General features: G+C 37.3%; 1 protein-coding gene across 2 annotated transcripts in view; it reads right to left on the reverse strand.

Annotated features, from left to right (window-relative positions):
- The window catches only part of Wls (Wnt ligand secretion mediator), a 119,038-nt gene that overhangs the window by 1,423 nt on the left and 97,425 nt on the right, over window positions 1-20,190 (reverse strand). Inside the window, exons 11-12 of one of the 2 annotated variants that reach the window (XM_052178840.1) lie at window positions 18,638-18,791; window positions 3,896-4,014 (exon numbers count right to left, since the gene is read on the reverse strand). In XM_052178840.1, coding sequence (XP_052034800.1) covers window positions 3,905-4,014; window positions 18,638-18,791 — 264 coding nt within the window. In that variant the 3' untranslated portion in view covers window positions 3,896-3,904. Of the gene's footprint in view, window positions 1-2,247; window positions 4,015-18,637; window positions 18,792-20,190 lie in introns of those variants that run through there. The other variant, XM_052178839.1, reaches the window with a different exon arrangement.

Raw genomic sequence — 20,190 nt, forward strand, 5'->3', positions numbered from 1 at the left:
GAAGTGTATAGAATGGTGGAGCTAAAGGACAATCGCATGCTTCACTCTGTATGTTACATTGGGAGTTCAGTTTCCAGAGTCCCTTGCACAGGTTCTGTAAGGCTTGAACTCAGGCACTAGAATTGTTAGAATGAATTTTCTCAGTTCTGAGAAATGATAAAAAACACATGAAAGTCATGGGTGGAACTACTCACTTCATTTTGATGAATATTCTCTTCCTCAAAGTGGAAAATGTAGGCATAACATACATTAAAAAAAAAAACCCGAATATGGTAGACAAATGAAAGTGATTTTATTTTCTATGTAATTGTTGAATATACTGATGAATTTTATTTTATAGGCAGATAATTGTAATCTTTTCTGAAATAACCTTTAGACTTTATAAGGTTTATATTAGTAGTGATGTGGTTCTCGTAGCTATTTTTTTCCACAGATCTGATCATCTCTAATAGTTTTTTTTTCTCTCTTTTGGAGGCATTTCTCGGATACTTTTCATAGACTGGAGCTGGCTAGGCTTTCTTGGTGGCTCTCTTAGGGTTACAAACTTTCTCCTTTGGACTTCAGTTTTCTCCTCTACTGTCCACTGAGTATTTCTCTACTGTGAGCAATGAAATTGCACTTCAATCCTTCAGAGTTAAGTCCTCAGCTTGTTTTTAGATCCCAATCACTGGTATTCTTTGGGTGTTGTTTTATCATATCCTTGTCTTTCCTTAATACCTGGTCTCAGATTTCAAATTCAGTGCCTTTATTCTGGCTCCACTCTGAGCAACCATCTTTCTCCTTGTTGACCAGCATGTCCATCCATTGACTCTGCTCTGCCTCTTTGTCCAACTTTTCCCCTGATACATATGAATGTCACCTATACTCTAAACTACATCCATTATGCTCCAGTCACTTATACAGAGCTTCTGGGCCTCAACCCAGTATTGCCTTGTTTGTATCACTCTGGCTCTTGACTTCTTTGAAAACCACATGTTATTTCTTAGCCTTTCTCATTTTTCTCTCATATTGAATGTGGCCAGAATGGCTGCACATTATTGATGCTTTGATGCTCTGCTCAGTAATATTTCTCATTTTTGATGAGAATTGTCGGTGGCAAAGTCTGCCATCAACACTCTGTTCATTATTACTTTCAGTAAGTAATAGTAAGTCTAAGGCTAAACTAAGTCTAAATAAATATGAATTCTTCTTCATCCCCATCATGTTAGATGTTTTCCAAAGGTTTGCCCAGCTCAAAGTGCTCCCCTTCCGTTGCAGACTGATTGCTATTCACAAGGTCATGCTGCTTGACATGACTCACTGTGTAATTGGATTGGCACTAGGACATCTAGTCTAGTTGTTTCTAGATTTGATGAGAGAGACTTGTGAATGAAACTCGGGGTAAACATGAGCTCCTGAAGTTGAGTCCTATTAGAGCTATACCCAAGCTCATTCTTTCTGGGATAATGTAACTTTTCAAGGGAACCATAAACTATTCTAGGAAAGTCCTTTTTTTGAGCTAATCTTGGCTTCTTCTATTTCTGGACATGTTGACATTTCATTCAGGAATCTTTACTTGAGCCAGGGACCTGCTAGTCTACTTCTCAGCAAGGGTCTGAAATTTGACTCTGCTCTCTGCCTCTTTATGAAACTCACATTCATAACATTCAAACCATGACTGCTCTGTTTTATATCCAAAATAATCCACCCTTCTCCACATCCTTTGCTGCTGACTGACTCAATGAGCTCGTTGCTGGATCCATCAACCCCTTCCTTGCTTCAGGGGTAATTCCAACCATATCATTTTGTATAAAATTTGAGGCAGCCTGGGAATTTTTTTTTTAAGATTTATTTATTTTCTGTATATGAGTACACCTTAGCTGTCAGACACACCAGAAGAGAGCATTGGATCCCAATTACAGATGGTTGTTGAGCCACCATGTGGTTGCTGGGAATTGAACTCAGGACCTCTGGAAGAGCAGTCAGTGCTCTTAACCTCTGAGCTACCTCTCCAGCCCCTGGGAACTCTTACTATGACATTGAAACCATGTTTATTCTGGCTCCAAGGGCACAGAGACTCATCTTGTGTCTTTCTACATACCATCTAGTCTTGGCACCTAACTTTAACCAAACCTGCTATAAATTACGTAGCCACTATGGCTTTTCTAAGACTTTACTCTCTATCATTTGGCCCTGGGAAAAATAATACTCCTTTAATGCTCTCTCAGACTATTAACCGACCCCAAAGAATAGAGACACCTCACTCCATTTTCTAGAAGGGGAGATAACTACAGTGCTTGAAGTTTATTTGGTATAATAGAAAAAGAGGCACAGGCTACACTTGATTCTTTATACTCAGGCAGCAGATCAGTAAGTAGATGTTGGGTACAATGGATCGCATACCTATCAAACATTAGTCAGTTCAGAAAAAGGCATAAAGACAAGGGTGCTTTCTCTGTCACTGTTTACCATGATTCTGGCCCAAGTTAGTCAAAACACAGGATGGGGTTTGCCAGGTAGTTCAATTAAATAGAATATACCAAAAAACTTTGTTTCAATCAACACTACCTAAAAAATGAGAATCTCATGAATTTTTTAACTGTAAAATTAATCTATATGTATATATAACTGATAAAGCATTTCCATGTACATTAATTATTTTTTCATTGTGACCCTGAAAATGAATGCTAGCTTGTAGGTTATGGGATAGTTATGTCAGATAGCTTGAACAAGGTCACACAACTAGAGCATGATAGACCTTTGATAGAAAACAGACTTTTAAATTCAGGATTCAGTATTTTATCTGCTATGCCATGTGGCTTCTTTAGCATTAAAAAAAGCACATATAAAATAAAAAGTAAACAAACAAAAAATAATGTCATAAGCTATTAGGGAGTATGGAAATGAGAGCTATGTATGAGTGTCTAAAGCATCTGATTCCTCATGTATATGAGCATTACTAGCTGGCCTAGAATGGCTTAATATTTGATACAGAAGATATTGCTTCACCTCCAGAAATACTCAAGGTATCTATTTCTGCCAGCAGTTGGGTATTCTGAGATCCAAGCAGATTTGAATCTGTATGTCTGAGAACTGTTGGGGCAGGAAGGAGTGCATGTTTATATTCATTTTATTCAAATGATTGGATTTACACTTTTGGAGGTTGTTTGAAGCATGTTATCAAAAGAAAACACATTTTAGGCAAGAAGTTAACAAAGTTTTTAGGACCCAAAGGCCATTTAATACCATAAATCCTATTTGGATAGTTTAGCAAATATTTCTCAAAATCCACATCCAACAGACAGATTAATATCAAATACACAGATTTGGTTTCAAAGCTGAAATGCCTCTAGTAAGATAGAATTTTTCATGAAGTTTGGTTATTTTATAGTAATCCATTTTTTAAAAAGTTGACATATTTGTACTGACAACTTAAATAACTCAATTGGCTATTTGGTGATATAATAAAAAAAAGTGCCCATGGAGGATAATGGAAAGACTATGACATCAGCAAATGTTGGACTGCAAAGAATGTTTAAACATATCCTAGAATCTAAAGCAGAAAAAAAGTCATAATCTACTAAACATAGCCCCTATTGGCCCAAACCATCCCAAGGAGTATACCCCTCTATGTGAGGGTTACTAACCCACCTGCTACAGATGCTGCTATGTCACTAATTAACAATGATCACAGAAAATGTGTCATATTAGTTTTTGTTAACATATGCTATATAGTAGTGGCAGAACTCTTGTAACAGCCACCAGTGGAGGTCATGTGACAAATGTCCAGCTGTTGTTCTAAGAAACTATACCTAAGAAGCACTAGGCATTCAGTTTTCACTGAGCTCTGTATAGTAGGATCTCTATTCCAGGGGAAGAGACTGGATAGAGAGACAATTCCAGCCCAGTGCCATACCATATCCTCCTATTCCTGTGCTTCTTTACGGGTCAACTTGTAGATCTCAGTTGGTCCATCTACATGGGTGATTGTGGTAGTAAGCTGCAGTTCTTCCCCGCTGTGGACACCCAGGTCACCTGAAACAAGGTGTTTAGTGTTATATTTGTTCAAGGATGAAGGAGAAGCATCTCACATTTTACCCTGATGGGCTGTCTCAACATTTTTGCTTAGAATTTGTGTGTGTGTATGTGTGTGTGTGTGTGTGTATATATATATATATATATATATATATATATATATATATATATATATATATATATATATATATACATACACTTTTAAAAATCACTTTTGGCACACAGGTCATTCATGATATATGAGTTAAATAACTGCTGATATCATTCACAGTATTATTAACATTTAGTGAAAGCTTACCTTGTACTTAATGCTATTATAAATACTTATTATCCAATCTATATAATTTGCATAAGAGCAGGCAAAATTCAGTCAACTATGATCATACAAGCTAAGTAGAAAAAGAGCCTCGGAAGATAAACAAGGGAATCAATCCCACCTCCGTGGAGAAAAAGGTACATAAGAGCATAGCAGTGTGGCCTTGCAAGCTGCATCTGAGGCCAATACAATGGGCAAAGTCAGTAAAAGATACCTAGAGTAGATGTGCAGGGATGAATAGGCACATAGCAGCTAATGATGATAACATATACAATGACTATGTCTCTTACAAACAAGACCTGACTACCCTATCTACATACTAGGGCAAGCTCCTCTATCTAATTTACCAAAAACAGTTAGGAGCTTTCTTCAGAAACAAAGAACCAAAAATGTATACCAAGTTTTTATCCTGCCCCTTAGGACTCAACATGTATCAAGGAATAGAATTCATCGTCAGAACACAAAGTTCTTTGCCTAAAATGAAATAATATTGCCTTTCCTAAATTAGCAGGAAAAAGAATGGTGAACAAAATAAGAGTATGCTAGTGAATATTCAAATATTATATATGAATGAACTAGCAAATTAGTGAGATGAGAATGGAAAACACCAAAAATCAATACTCAGTTTAACTGGAGAGGTACATAATACACATATTTGTAGATAGGAGTATAGAAAAATAGAACATAAAATGTGTGCACGTGTATGGGAGTGTGTGTATGTATGTGTGTGCGACTTTTGTGTTACACAATATTGTTACACAATATTTTTAAGAACTAGAACTTTTCTTAGTTTAAAGCATATAGTTAAACTCTGGGTTAGGGGTAGAGAGGGAACTGACAGTCCCTTAGACACTGTCCTGAACATTAAGGAAACTATGAACATCCCTTGGATACTATCCTGAGCATAGAGCCACCTGGCAGCATCTTAGATAGAGTCCTGAGAAAGCCTGAAAGTCTCAGAGTCCCACAGGTCATCCCACTCAGTGATTAAAGAGTGTTGGCTGATGTGTTCATGGAGACCATGTGGTATTTGTTTTTCTTTATTGATTCATTTTTTCTGTATGGTATACCATGATCTATCAGTAAATACCAGCTCTCAAGACTTTAAATCTACTTCTGAACAGGAGAAGAAATGCATAACAAAGATGGCAAGAGGTTGTTAAAGCTACCTCAAGCTAAGGACAACCACTATGTTTACAAGGAACATATTCCAGTCACAAACTTCTGTTGTTTTCTTTAAAATTCTTTAAAAACTAGCCTAATAAGTAATGTGTTTCATATACATGTATTCATTCCTTTCCCCTTACTATCCCATGTTTTTCTTGAAAGCTTGTCACCTTCCTCACCTTAAGTCATCCTCTTTTGCTTTTATGTCACATGTATGTAATCATCTGTTTTTTTCTCAATCCTCTTTTATGGTCCCTCTTCTACTTTCATCTCTCTCTCTCTCTCTCTCTCTCTCTCTCTCTCTCTCTCTCTCTCTCTCTCTCTCTCTCACACACACACACACACACACACACACACACACGCAGGCTCATGAATGAGCTAGAGCTATATTTAGCTATATTTACCTCATGAGTCAGTAGATCAGAGAAAACAAAAGCCTCACACTTTTAGACAAAGAAAGTTGAGTTATGGATTTATATGTTTAGGATAAGCCATCATATCAAAGTCAGTTTCTAGTGATGGAATATTTCATTCACCAGAATTGCAAAGGCAATCTTGGCTATAACAGGAGTAGTATTTACTTAATGGATTCATTTCTCCTTGAAAATGTGTATGATGTTGCAGGTTACATGAAGAAACAGTCAAAACACATTGACTTAAAAAAAGGAAAGAAAAGATAAAGTCTAAAACAAACAACAAAAATAGGCATTTAAGTTCTGACACTTCTCCTCTTCTACCTTCTCTTTCTTATTTCCTTTCTTTTGGAGATGGAATTTAACTATTTAGCCAAGGCTGGACTCAAACTCAAGATCCTATCACTGTACTTCTGGACTGCAGAGATTACAGGTGTACACTATTTACAGAAATGCTTAAACTATTCTACTAACAGAGGTAATACTCTTATTATTACCATTCTGCTGCTGAAGAAGCTGTTGTTAAGTATCATTCCCAAGGCCAAAACTGACTCATAGTAATATTAGATATAGATATACACCTCAGGAATATGGCCCAAGTTCTACACTCTTGACCTTTAGGTCATAGCATCTTTTTTTCTTCTTTCTTTCTTTCTTTCTTTCTTTCTTTCTTTCTTTCTTTCTTTCTTTCTTTCTTTCTTTCTTTCTTTCTTTCTTTCTTTCTTTCTTTCTTTCTTTCTTTCTTTCTTTTAAATATTTACTTATGAGCTGGGCGTGGTGGTGCACGCCTGTAATCCCAGAACTTGGGAGGCAGAGGCAGGTGGATTTCTGAGTTCGAGGCCAGCCTGGACTACAGAGTGAGTTCCAGGACAGCCAGGGCTACACAGAGAAACCCTGTCTTGAAAAACCAAAAAAAAAAAAAAAAAAAAATTACTTATTTATTTGTTTGTTTATTTTATGTATATGAAAACACTCTTGCTGTCTTCAGATCCACCAGAAGAGGGCATCAGATCCCATTACAGATTGTTGTGAGCCACCATGTGGTTGCTGGGAATTGAACTCAGGACCTCTGGAAGAGTAGCCAGTGCTCTTAACCTCTGAGCCCATCTCTCCAGCCCAGCATCTTTTTTTCAATTTTACAGTTTCTAGAAGCCAACAAGACCACCAGTCAAGTATGAAGTTCAATGCAATGTACTATAACTATAAATATATACATCTAATAATGGGAAAGACTTTTAGAATATTAATTTTCTTTTAATATATGATATGCGTTTAGCATACAAATCAAAGCACTGACAAGGGTACTGTATATGTTCAGTGTAAAATGTTGAAGGGTTAGTATACTCTGTATTTCCTTGTAAGATGGGAGCATACTGTAATTTACCTGATGTGCTAGCTAAAGACTAAGAGAGCTAAAATCTGTGAAGTAAAGTCTATGCTTCTTGCATCTTGTAGGTCAACTTTTTCCCCTTAGGGGATAGGATTTGAAAAACAACAGTGATAGAGGGGGAGTAAAGATTCCTTGATTTGACTCTAAATCCCATTAACCTCTGCTTCTGCCAAAATTTTGTCCATCTGTTAGTCTAGAGGTTAGTTAGTCCCTCTGTTAGTTAGACATCATGGCTTCTGGGTACTCAATGTTTCTTCCCATCCAACAAAAAAGGAAGCCCTCTGAAAACATTATTGGGAATAGATGAGGAATTAAGAGACCTTACAAATATAATAACTCTCTCTCTTTAGCTACTACCACATAAGTTCATCTTTGGTTAAGATTGTCCAACATTAAGATTTTCTTTTTTTAAACAATATGACCTTTTTGTTCCCAGCTGATCTCCATGGACACTGACAGAGGATGTATACTTCTGATGTATCATCACAGGGGTGTCTTGCTGCACAGTTCTAATGGCCTAAAATGCCTTCTGGGTGTGAGAAAGCCATCCATAGGATGCAGACGCTAAGACTGGCAACATTTATCTTATCTGTGATTAATCTATGTCTGTCTATCTATCTATCTATCTATCTATCTATCTATCTATCTATCTCTCTATCTTGTTTTTTTTAAAGATTTATTTATTGTAAGTACATTGTAGCTGTCTTCAGACACACCAGAAGAGGGCGTCAGATCTCATTACGGATGGTTGTGAGCCACCATGTGGTTGCTGGGATTTGAACTCAGGACCTTTGGAAGAACAGTCAGTGCTCTTAACCACTGAGCCATCTCACCAGCCCCCTCCATCTTGTTTTTTAAGTCAGGATTTTCTGTATAGTGCTGCCTGTCCTGGAATGAGCTCTGTAGACCAGATTAGCCTTAGTATAAGTGATGGTCTGCCTGTGCCTCCTGAGTGCTGAGATTAAAGGTGTGTACCACCACACTCAGCTTTCTCCACAAAGTCTTAAATGACTCTATCATTCACTGTGTATTTTTTCTTGGTCCTATACCAGCCTTTTTCCTATTGACCTTGGAAACTAAATTTAAGTAATAATTCTTTATAAGCAAATTTGTGTTTCAGAGCAGAATAGGAAAAACAATACTATATTTGTAAATCTAAATTGATTTAATGTAATTAAATCAATGACTATTAGTTTTATGTTTATCTTAGATTTTGGAGTGGTATGATGATGGTGGTGATGATTATGTTTAAAAATACAATAATGAATAGTAGGTTTTTTTTTTTAAATTGAAATAAATCAAATATACAGAATGATATCTTCCAGGTAGTAATGCTATTCAATTATTCATCAATATTTGCCTACCCTGGCTCCTAGGCTTAGCATCCTGGCACTGGCATTCTTTCCTGGAGTTTAGGGACAAACCCTCCACTGGAAAAGCAGGTGTGCATCAGGGTAAGGATCCCTCTTGGGTGAAGATAGCTTTGGTAGACCAGGCTTCATAGAGCCTAGATCTATTTGTTAAGCCAGCTTAACAATGGCACTCCAGAAAAAGGAAAAGAAACAGAAAGGCTGTGAAGAATAAATGCCACTCAGTTATTAAAGGAATTTAAAAGTACAGTGCATCTTCCTGACTTAGTTTGCGTTTTTTTTCTGGAATATTTCAAATTAGGCCTTTCCAAGAAGCTTTGGGATCTTGCATAAAGTTTCATACTACTATGTAGTATGCTGTAAGATAAAAGGTAAAAAGGGAAAGAAAAAGGAAAAGATAAAAGAATGAAGGTGGTTAGAAGAAAATGTGGTTTTCTATTCAGCTATTAAAAGCAAAAACATCATGAAATTTGAAAGCAAATGGATGGAACTTGAGAATATCATCCTAAGTGAGGTAACACAGAACCAGAAAAGGTACATGTGGCATATATTCACTTATAATCCGACATTAGACATAAAGTACATCAAAACTATGCATGTATGCATGCATCCACAGACCCAAAGAAACTGGGTAATAAGGACAGAAAGACCAAGGGAAGATGTGTGAATGTCACTCAGAAGGGGAAACAAATTAGTCATCAGAGGTGGATGGAGAGAGGGAACTTGGTAGGAGAAGGGATGAGGAGGAGTATGGGGATGGCAATCAGGTGTTTGGGGAGTGGGAGAGAACAGGAAGTGAGAATGGAAATTGGTGGGGATGGGGGAGGTTTGGGGGTGACCCTAACTGAGATTCCTACCAGTGGGGGATATAGAGACTGAAGTGGTCACCCCCTGTAGCCAGGCAGGTCTTCCAGTGGAAGGAGGGGACATCAACCCACCTACAAAAATCTTCAATTCAAATTTTTTCCTGTCTACAAACTTCACAGGGATAAAGATGGAACAGAGTGAGAGAATGGTCAACTAATGGCTGTCCCAAATTGAAACCCATCCCATGAGAGAAAGCCAACCCCTGACACTATTAATGATACTCTGTTATGCTTACAGACAGAAACTTAGCATAATTGTCTCCTGAGAGACTTCACCCAGCAGTGGATGGAAGCAGATGCAAAGATCCAGAGCCAAACATCTAATGAAGCTAGGGGAGTCTGGTGGAAGAGTGGGGATAGGATTGTGTGATCCAGAGAGGGTGGTACCCAAGGGTGGGATCCTCTTCTCCTCAAAGAAGGGAGTTAATGAGGAGATTGATTTATAAACACAAGAATGAGAAGAGAGGAAGAAAGGGGATTGTGATTAGGATGTAATATAAATAAAAAAAAAATGAAAAAAGAAAACCCAAGAGAAAAGATCCTTTTACAACTAAGTGAAGTTATGGTGCCACACAGAAGAATAGTGGGTACAAGTTGCTAGGGCTTAAGAGCTACTGTGGAATCACAATATGCAAAGAACTGTTAAACTGTTTGACTTCTATGTTTATGATTAGCATAAAGTTCCTTACAAGGAAATATTAAGATATTTATCATCTCAAAAATTTGGACACATGACAGTGGCACATAACAGTCATAGTGACAATAAAAAGGACATGCATATTCTACACATATATTTAGAAAGAAATATGAGAATATGTTGGGATTTGAGCTTTCTGTGCCATTAATGATCAATCTATCTTACACAAAGTCATTGTACAAAGTAAGAAGTTCTGAAGAGAATGGCCTGGCTCCATAGCTAGCAATGGCTCTGGAGCTTCACATGCCCAGGAGTGCTCTGACAAACATTACCCCTGAGTTCCCACAGTGACAGTGGCAACTCATAAGCATAAACATAAGAAAGAGCCACAGAATCTGACAGTATGGAAGTAGAAGAGCTTATTTAAAATAGATAAAAGGAATGCAGAGGACTAGTAGATTTGCCAACAAAATCCAGAAGAGTTCATGTGGTTAGTGCTCATTAACTACAACTTGTTAGCTGTCAGGGGCAATCATAAGACAAACTAGTAACTAGCAGATAATCTTCCTGAGATGAGTCTGCTTTGGATTAACAATCCAAAACAGATTTGTTCCTATAGGCAAGGACCATGAGAAAATCATTTTAGGAAAGGTTCCTGCTATCAATATGCTTTTGCTATTATTACTAAACATATATGACAATTACCAGGTATTAGCCCACCTTTTTGAGCAGATCTCTGAAAAACTACGAAGATGTACTGTCTCGTAGTGATGCTATATAGACAAATAAATGACTTAATTCTTTTTTTTTTTGATTAAAATTTTTTTCTGTTTTCTTTTTATTAGATATAGTCTTTGTTTATATTTCAAATGATTTCCCCTTTCCTGGTTGCCCCTACCCAAAAGTCACATAAACCATCTCCCCTCCACCTGTTCCCCAGTCAACACCCTCCCACTTCCATGTCCTGGTATTCCCCTACACTGCTGCATCGAGCCCTTCCAGAACCAGGGGCCTCTCCTCTATCTGGAGCTATGGGTAACACCATGTGTACTATCTGGTTGATGTTTTTGTACCTGGGAGCTCTAGGAGTACTGGGTGGCTCATATTGTTGTTCCTCCTATGTTGCTGCAAACCCCTTCAGCTTCTTGGGTCCTTTCTCTAGCTCCCCCATTGGGGACCCTGTGCTCAGTTCAATGGCTGGTTGACAGTGTCCCTCTCTGTATTTGTCATGCACTAATAGAGCTTCCCAGATGACAGCTATTTCCGGCTCTGGTCAGCCAGTACTTGTGGGCATTGATAATAGTGTCTGGGTTTTGTAACTGTATATGGGATGGATCAGGAGGTAGGGTAGTCCCTGGATGGTCTTTCCCTCAGACTCTGCTCTGTATCTCCTTCTGTGAGTATTTTGTTCCCCCTTCTAAGAAGGACCAGAGTATCAATACTTTGTTCTTCCTCCTTCTTGGGCATCATTTGGTATGTGGGTATTCCAAGCTTCTGGGCTAATATCCACTTACCAGTGAATGCATACCATATGTGTTCTTTTAAGATTGAGTTACCTCACTTAGGATGATATTTTCCAGTTACATTCATTTGCCTAAGAATTTCATGAATTCATTGTTTTAAATAGTTGAGTAGTATTCCATTGTGTAAATATACCACATTTTCTGTATCCATTCCTCCGCTGAGGGACATCTGGGTTCTTTCCAGCTTCTGGCTATTATAAATAGGGCTGCTATGAACATACTGGAGCATGTGTCCTTATTACATGTTGGGGAATCCTCTGGGCATATGCCCAGTAGTGGTATAACAGGGTCCTCCAGTAGTATCATGCCCAGTTTTTGAGGAACTGCCAGACTGATTTCCAGAGTGGTTGTACCAGCTTGCAATCACACCAGCAGTGGAGGAGTATTCCTCTTTCTCTACATCCTTGCCAGCACTTGCTCTCTCCTAAGTTTTTGATCTTAGCCATTCTGACTGGTGTGAGGTGAAATCTCAGGGTTGTTTTGATTTGCATTCCCTGATGACTAAGGATGTTGAACATTTCTTTAGGTGCTTCTTAGTCATTTGATATTCCTTAGGTGAAAATTGTTTGTTTAGCTCTGTACCCTGTTTTTCAATAGGGTTATTTGGCTCTCTGTAGTCTAACTTCTTGAGTTTTTTGTATATATTGGATATTAGCCCTCTGTCGGATGTAGGGTTGGTAAAGATCTTTTCCCAATTTGTTGGTTGTCATTTTGTCCTATTGACGGTGTCCTTTGCCTTACAGAAACTTTGTAATTTTATGAGGTCCCATTTGTCAATTCTTGATCTTAGAGCATAAGCTATTGGTGTTCTGTTCAGGAAAATTTCCCCTGCGCCCATATGTTCAAGGCTCTTTCCCAGTTTCTTTTCTATAAGTTTCAGTGTGTCTGGCTTTATGTGGAGGTCCTTGATCCACTTAGACTTGAGCTTAGTACAAGGAGATAAGAATGGATTGATTTGCATTCTTTTGCATGCTAGCCGCCATTTGAACCAGCAGCATTTGTTGAAAAGGCTATCTTTTTTTCCACTGGATGGTTTTAGTTCCTTTGTCAAAGATCAAGTGACCATAGGTGTGTGGGTTCATTTCTGGGTTTTCAATTCTATTCCGTTGATCTACCTGCCTGGAACTGTACCAATACCATGCAGTTTTTAACATTATTGCTCTGTAGTACTGCTTGATTGAGGTCCAGGATACTGATTCTCCCAGAAGTTCTTTTACTATTGAGAATAGTTTTAGCTATCCTGGGTTTTTTGTTATTCCAGATGAATTTGAGAATTGCTCTTTCTAACTCTATGAAGAATTGAGTTGGTATTTTGATGGGATTGCATTGAATCCGTATATTGCTTTTGGCAAGATGGTCATTTTTACTATATTAATCCTGCCAATCCACGAGCATGGAAGATTTCCCATTTTCTGAGGTCTTCTTTGATTCCCTTCTCCAGAGATATAAAGTTCTTGTCATACAGATCTTTCCCTTGTTTCTTTAGAGTCACACCAAGATACTTTATATTGTTTGTGACTATTGTGAAGAGTGTCATTTCTCTAAATTCTTTCTCAGTCTGTTTATCCTTTGCGTATAGGAAGGCTACTGATTTGTTTGAGCTAATTTTATATCCGGCCACTTTGCTGAAGTTGTTTATCAGCTGTAGGAGTTCTCTAGTGGAGTTTTTTGGGTTGCTTAAGTATACTATCATATCATCTGCAAATAGTGATAATTTGCCTTCTTCCTTTCCAATTTGTATCACTTTGACCTCCTTTTGTTGTCTAATTTCTTTAGCTAGAACTTCAAGCACTATATTGAATAAATATGGAAAGGGAAGACAACCTTGTCTAGTCCCTGATTTTAGTGGAATTGTTTCAAGTTTCTCTCCATTTAGTTTGATGTTGGTTGCTGGCTTTCTGTATATTGCTTTTACTATGTTTAGGTATGGGCCTTGAATTCCTGATCTTTCCAAGACTTTTAACATGAAAGGATGCTAAATTTTGTCAATGCTTTTTAAGCATCTAATGACCATGTGTTTTTTTTTTTTCTTTGAGTTTGTTTATGTAGTGGATTACATTGATGGATTTCCATATATTGAACCATCCCTGCATCCCTGGAATGAAGCCTATTTGATCATAGTGAATGATTATTTTGATGTGTTCTTGGATTTGGTTGGCAAGAATTTTATTGAGTATTTTTGCATCGATATTCATAAGGGAAATTGGTCTGAAGTTCTCTTTGTTGGATCTTTGTGTGGTTTTGGTATCAGTGTAATTGTGGTTTCATAGAATGAGTTGGGTAGTGTTCCCTCTGTTTCTATTTTGTGGAATAGTTAGGTCTTCTTTGAAATTATGATAGAATTCTGCACTAAAACCATCTGGTCCTGTGCTTTTTTTCTTTGGGAGACTTTCAATGACTGCTTCTATTTCTTTAGTGGTTATGGGACTGTTTAGATGGTCTTTCTGATCTTGATTTTGTTGGGCATCATGGGCTTAGCGCAATGCCCTCCACTCAGATGTTTGCACAGGTTTCCTGAGTGGAACATCCTGTGGCTCAGCTTGATTTCTCCTTTTCCGCCTTGTGTGGTAGGGACTTCCCAGGTGCCTGACCTATGGCTATGATTGTTTTTTCCTGTTGTTTTTCACCCAGCCTCAAATATAAATTGCTGGTCCCTCAGTAAAGCTTCAACATTCTCCTTACTGAATGATCCGAGTTTGTGTCTTCTGTCAATTCCCTAGGCCTATGTCCAATACTTGGTACCATGGCAGTGTGGGCGCTGGCATGATTTAACTTTGGTATTTGGTATCTGTCAAGGAAATTGTACAAGAGGCACTGTTTTGTAGTGATGCTATATAGACAAATTGATGACTTAATTCTTTTTTTTTTATATTTTTATTTTATATATTTTTGTTTACATTCCAAATGATTTCCCCTTTCCCGGATCCCCTCTCCCCATATGTCCCATAAACCTTCTTCTCTCCATCATTTCTACAATCACCTCCCTCCTTTTTCTCTGTTCTTACATTCCCCTCCATGCTTGATCAATCCTTTCCAGGATCAGGACCCTCTCCATACTTCTTCATGGGAGTCATTTGTTATGTGATTTGTGCCTTGGGTATTCAGGGCTTCTGGGCTAATTAATATCCACTTATCAGAGATTGCATTCCACGTGTATTCTTTTGTGATTGGGTTACCTCACTTAGGATGATATTTTCCAGATCAAACTATTTGCCTAAAAATTTTGTGAATTCATTGTTTCTAATTGCTGAGTAGTATTCCATTGTGTAACTATACCACATTTTCTGTATCCATTCCTCCTTTGAGGGCATCCGGGTTCTTTCCAGCTTCAGGCTATTATAAATAAGGCTGCTATGAACATAATGGAGCATGGGTTTTTATTGCATGCCGGGAAATCCTTTGGGTATATGCCCAGGAGAAGTATAGCAGGGTCCTCCAGAAGTGTCATGTCCAGTTTTCTGAGGAACTGCCAGACTGATTTCCAAGGTGGTTGTACCATCTTACAGCCCCACCAGCTGATGACTTAATTCTTAATGATGATCGTTTAAGAATTCCTAAAATTATTTCAGTATTTATTAAGTTCCTTTATAGTGGGACTGCTATTAGGTCCTTTCTTATAGTAAAAACTGCAATGAGAACTCTGTCAGTCTCTAAGTGTTACCCGTTAATTGTTTCAGCTACTCAGAGCACATTCCAAGAAGTTGTAAAACCATTAACCAAAGGGAACTTAAGAATTATTATAGGTGCTAGGAATGAAGATAAAATATTGACTGGGTTTATCTATACAAAACTTCACCAATAGCTTATGGTTTGTAACTCTCCATGAACCTGTGGAGTACAGATAATGAATCTCTAGCCAGATAATTACTCCTAGTGGATATGTATATAAACATTCTCTGTTGTAAACTTATTTGATTTATGATTTATTTGTGTGTAAACTTCTGATGAATTTTTTACCATGTGATCATGTATTCTGAAAGATGTGTAAGTGCTGAGGATACAGAGAGGAGCTCTCTCTCTCTCTCTCTCTCTCTCTCTCTCTCTCTCTGTCCCCTTATCCTCCTTATTTCCCCTCATTCCTATCTCCTTCTTCTAAAAGAATTATCATAGGATACTTTTAGAATTTAATAATAAAGGTCAAAACTACATTTCAGTGTGTCCCTTTTTCTTCCTGGGACTTCAACTAGGAGGCTGAAAGTTAGAGCCCTGCAATTCCTGTGGAGATAGAACAAAGGCTACATTGCTTAATCTCCTGCTGTTTTAGGATGAGGTGCTAAATGCCAGAGACTGAAGTTTCTGGCCTCAGAGGAACACAGAAGGCAGGTCAGCTACAGTGGCAAAGTATTTCAGACTTAGATAAGTAAACTTTTTATTATTATACAGCAAATCTTTTTATTATTATTATTATTATTATTATTATTATTATTATTTAGAACCTATAAGTGTCTCCTAAGACAAAGTCTCCCCCCTCCACTGTCTCAAGGGGAGCAGAGAACAAAAAGAAAACTACGCTGGAGCTGCCCCCTCCCCCACACAGCTAGCATATATATTTTTTACATCTAGGAAACATAGCAATTGTTTTATTTGCTATTTTCTTGAAAGACAAAAACAAAAACAATATCAACAAAACACCTCAACTTCAAGTCAAGCCGAAGACCATGTAGTTTCTGTTAAAGTCCAGTGGGATGACCATGAAATAAAACAAATGTTCTTTTTATAATCCACAGTTCCATTATGATGCCATATGGAGAATGGCTGTTTAAAAAGCTCATGTTCCAGTATGTTAAATATAGTAACACATGAACTAACTAGCAGTGGAACAGAAACTAAATGGATGCCTAGGTCTCAAAAACCCTAGAAAGGTGGGAAGTGGGTAAACTGACTCACTTAAGACTCATAGCCAGAGATCGATTAAAAATATAACGACAAGAGTTCTTCATTTCAAAGAAGTCAAAATATAAGAAGGAAGACAAGGCTTCTGTCCAGGATGCTTCCCCAAAGAAAGCAACAGTACAGTATGAAAACAGATGATAGTGGGACTGAACAGTCTTTGCCCTGGACACTGCAGTAAGCTTTCCCGGCTTATCCTCATTTCCATTTTCTTATCTTTAGCGAATCATAACCATCATGTGCCTCTATTTCAGCACTAAGATTGGTAAATTTCATGTTTTAGCTACACGGTGAAATGTTAACTCCAAAAGAGAAAAATAACAAAAAATAAAAGCCAGAACTAATCTTGCCTGTAAAGAACCAAGATCCCATCAGGAGAGAGAAGGCATAGGATAGATCACCTCCTGCATCTATGCCTTAAAAAGTTCAACCATATTTGTTGATTCCCTCAAATCTGTTCCCTAGGAGGCTAGTTCCACATCCAAGAAAATTGATATAATTTAAAACCTCAAGAAACTCTTTACTCCAAATTCTTCTAAGACAAATAATTTGTAGTATGTATGCGTACATATTTATTTGTGCATACGTATAAGGTGCATGGGCGCATGTTTGTATGCATTTGGTAGATGTCAAGTATCTTTTTCAACTGCTTCTCAACTTATTTTCTGAAGTTGCATTTATCAATGAACTAGCAACTCTTTGTTTTAGTTAGTCTTAGTGACCAGCAAGACCTAAGGATCTGCTTGTCTTTGTTTCCTCCCCAACATTCCTTACTCCATTGTCTGGGTGACAGACACCATACCAACTGGGTGCTGATGACCTCTATTCAGGTACTTGTGCTTATATGGCAAGCCCTTCAGCATTTGAGTCATCTCTAGCCCCAATTAATATTAGTTTACTAAAGATATTAAGATGACTTGCAGTGAGACTTTATTGATGTTTATCAACCTGGCTCAAACTTACCTAACTACTAAAACCTACCACCAGCACACAGAAATAATGTTTTATATGAGGAGGCAATATATAGACTGTGCTCCAAAGAGGAGTTTCAGCAGGCTCTAATGAAGACAGAATCCACTCATTCACTATACACACACACTGAGTACTTAAAAGAGAGGCCAAGTTTTAATGCAAGGCAGTATCATAGTGTTCATCTCTGTACCAAGTTAGATATTACACATTAGTATTAATTTCAGAAAATATGTCTTATGTTACACAATGAGGATGTAGTTAGGGGAAAGCAGGTATAAAAAAGATAAAGAGTAAGACTGGAGGTAAAACAAAAGAATAGCTATTAAAAGTTGTTCATTGGCCATCTGTTACATATGAACAGCATTGGACAGGATAATCATTTCTCTTTATGATGCTTAGTGTAGAGGTGGTTCTTTTTCCTCAGATATGATCAGACTGCTTAACTGCAATTAGTTTTTGGATCAATGTCTTAGGTTTCTGTGATTATAAAGTAGGAAAAGGTGGTATTCTCAGCATTTGGAGACAGGATTATCTGAAAACAGAAGCATGATTTGGAAAAAAAAATCTTGAAAAAATGGAAATATAGATCAATGGGAGAATACCTGCTAAGCATACATGAGTCCTAAGTAGATCCTAGCACACACACACACACACACACACACACACACACACATGCACAGCAAAAACTTATAAAGAGAACCAAGAATCACAGGTACCTTTACTCAGTACCTCAGTATTTAACTGCCAGTATTGGAAGAATAAATGTGGCATACTTTCATAATTTTTGTTCAAGTAAAAATGAGAAAAACAAATTTTATTCTTTACTATTTTACTGGAACATATTTTATAATAGTGAAACATTTTCAATATATTTTAGAGATTAAAAAAATCAATATTCAAGTGCTATCTAGTTTGTGCTGATTTTTTGTTTTATGGCTCCTGAATTCCTCCAGTTACACTGGTAGTATTAGAAAGACATCTGGAGGAAACTTTAGCTTATGAACACAGAGTTTTAGCTGTCTAAATCTTGCAGACAAGTCTATACTGAATAAATTTGCAATGAAAAGACAGAGACTCACCATTAGACTGGTCTTCCCCATAGTTCTTATGGGATGGTGCATACAAGAACATCAAAGCAAAGACATACAGGTTCCACATCCCATAGATTCCAGTGAAGAAAGCACTGCTCACTTCAACTGTGACACCACCCCATTTCCAATGGCCTTCTGTCACCTATAGATAAAAAAGACGGTATTAAAGAGAAACAGAAAAGCACAATACCAATATAGGAATCAATCAACATGAAAGCCAAGTATCTTCATCAAATGGAAAAGTTAAGGGCCCTAAAATCTCCATACTTTAATGTGAATAAAAATCCATGTAAATTACAGTCTCCTGAAGATTTACTAGTGTCAGATGCAAAGACAACAGTGGTTCTTATTTTGGCTATATATTAGAATAACTTTGAGCTGGGCAGTGGTGGCTCATAACCCCAGTACTTGGGAGGCAGAGGCAGGTGAATTTCTGAGTTCGAGGCCAGCTTGGTCTACAGAGTGAGTTCCAGGACAGCCAGGGCTACAAAGAGAAAACCTGCCTCAGGGGAAAAAAAGAGGAAGAAAAAAGAAAGAATAACTTTGAGAGTATCTCTTTTTAGAAACTTAAGTCTAAATATTCTTTAAAGAATTTGCCTCCATCCACAGCTACAATTTCTTCTTTGCTTTCTTCATATCTAAACAAAAGCTCCCTGAAGCAAAATCATCTATAGTTTGCTTGCTGCAGCTGCAACATCTTTGGTGCTTGATGTTCTATGTGTATACTGTAAACAAATAATGCACATTTACTCAATTAAGGAACAATGAAGTCTCCTTAAAAACGTGGAGGATGTAGAAATTGTGTGCGGGACAGTAACAATATATCATATTTATTTATGAAATATCATTCTAGCTAAGATACTCATAAAAGTAATTAGGAAAGTTCCATATACTTTCCATTTTTGCAAGAGATGTTCAGAAACTGCTTCTGTTTGAGAAAACGAATTAGTAATTGTTTTCAGAGTGTTCTGAAGATATACAATTTATACTAAGAATTGCTACTGGGCTGTTGAGTTGAATGACTAATAATTTGTACAAGCAGTAGGATCACTGAAATGATTGTGAACACTTCTGCTTGCTATAGGAAAATTTAAATGTGGATGAAATGTGTACTGGGTATGCAATTTTCTGACTCATGTGCTAAATGAGTCTGGGTTATACTTCTAAGTCTTAAGATGGCAGAATGGATCTGAATGTTAATGACTTTAACAAAAAAGTTGTGCTTGGCTCCTATTTAGGCAATAGTGGATCTGTGTTTCTTTAGGACTCTCTAAGGGTCCCTAAGTCTCGTAAGGTATTAACAGTATATTTTTGTTCTAAAAAACCTGGAGTGTCAGGAAACCAGGAAATCCAATTATAGACTTACCATTGCTAATTTATCCCTTGTGGTGTATAATTTTTAATGTTTGTGACTCATAAAACAAACTACTACTATAAACTCATTTTGGAGTTTACTTTAATTTGGAAAATTTATTTTGGAAAATAATATATTTTATGAAATGTCCAGTTTGTGGTTCTGACAAATATAGAGTTTGTAGCCA

Source organism: Apodemus sylvaticus, chromosome 4 (assembly GCF_947179515.1).
Source record: "Apodemus sylvaticus chromosome 4, mApoSyl1.1, whole genome shotgun sequence".
NCBI lineage: Eukaryota > Metazoa > Chordata > Mammalia > Rodentia > Muridae > Apodemus > Apodemus sylvaticus.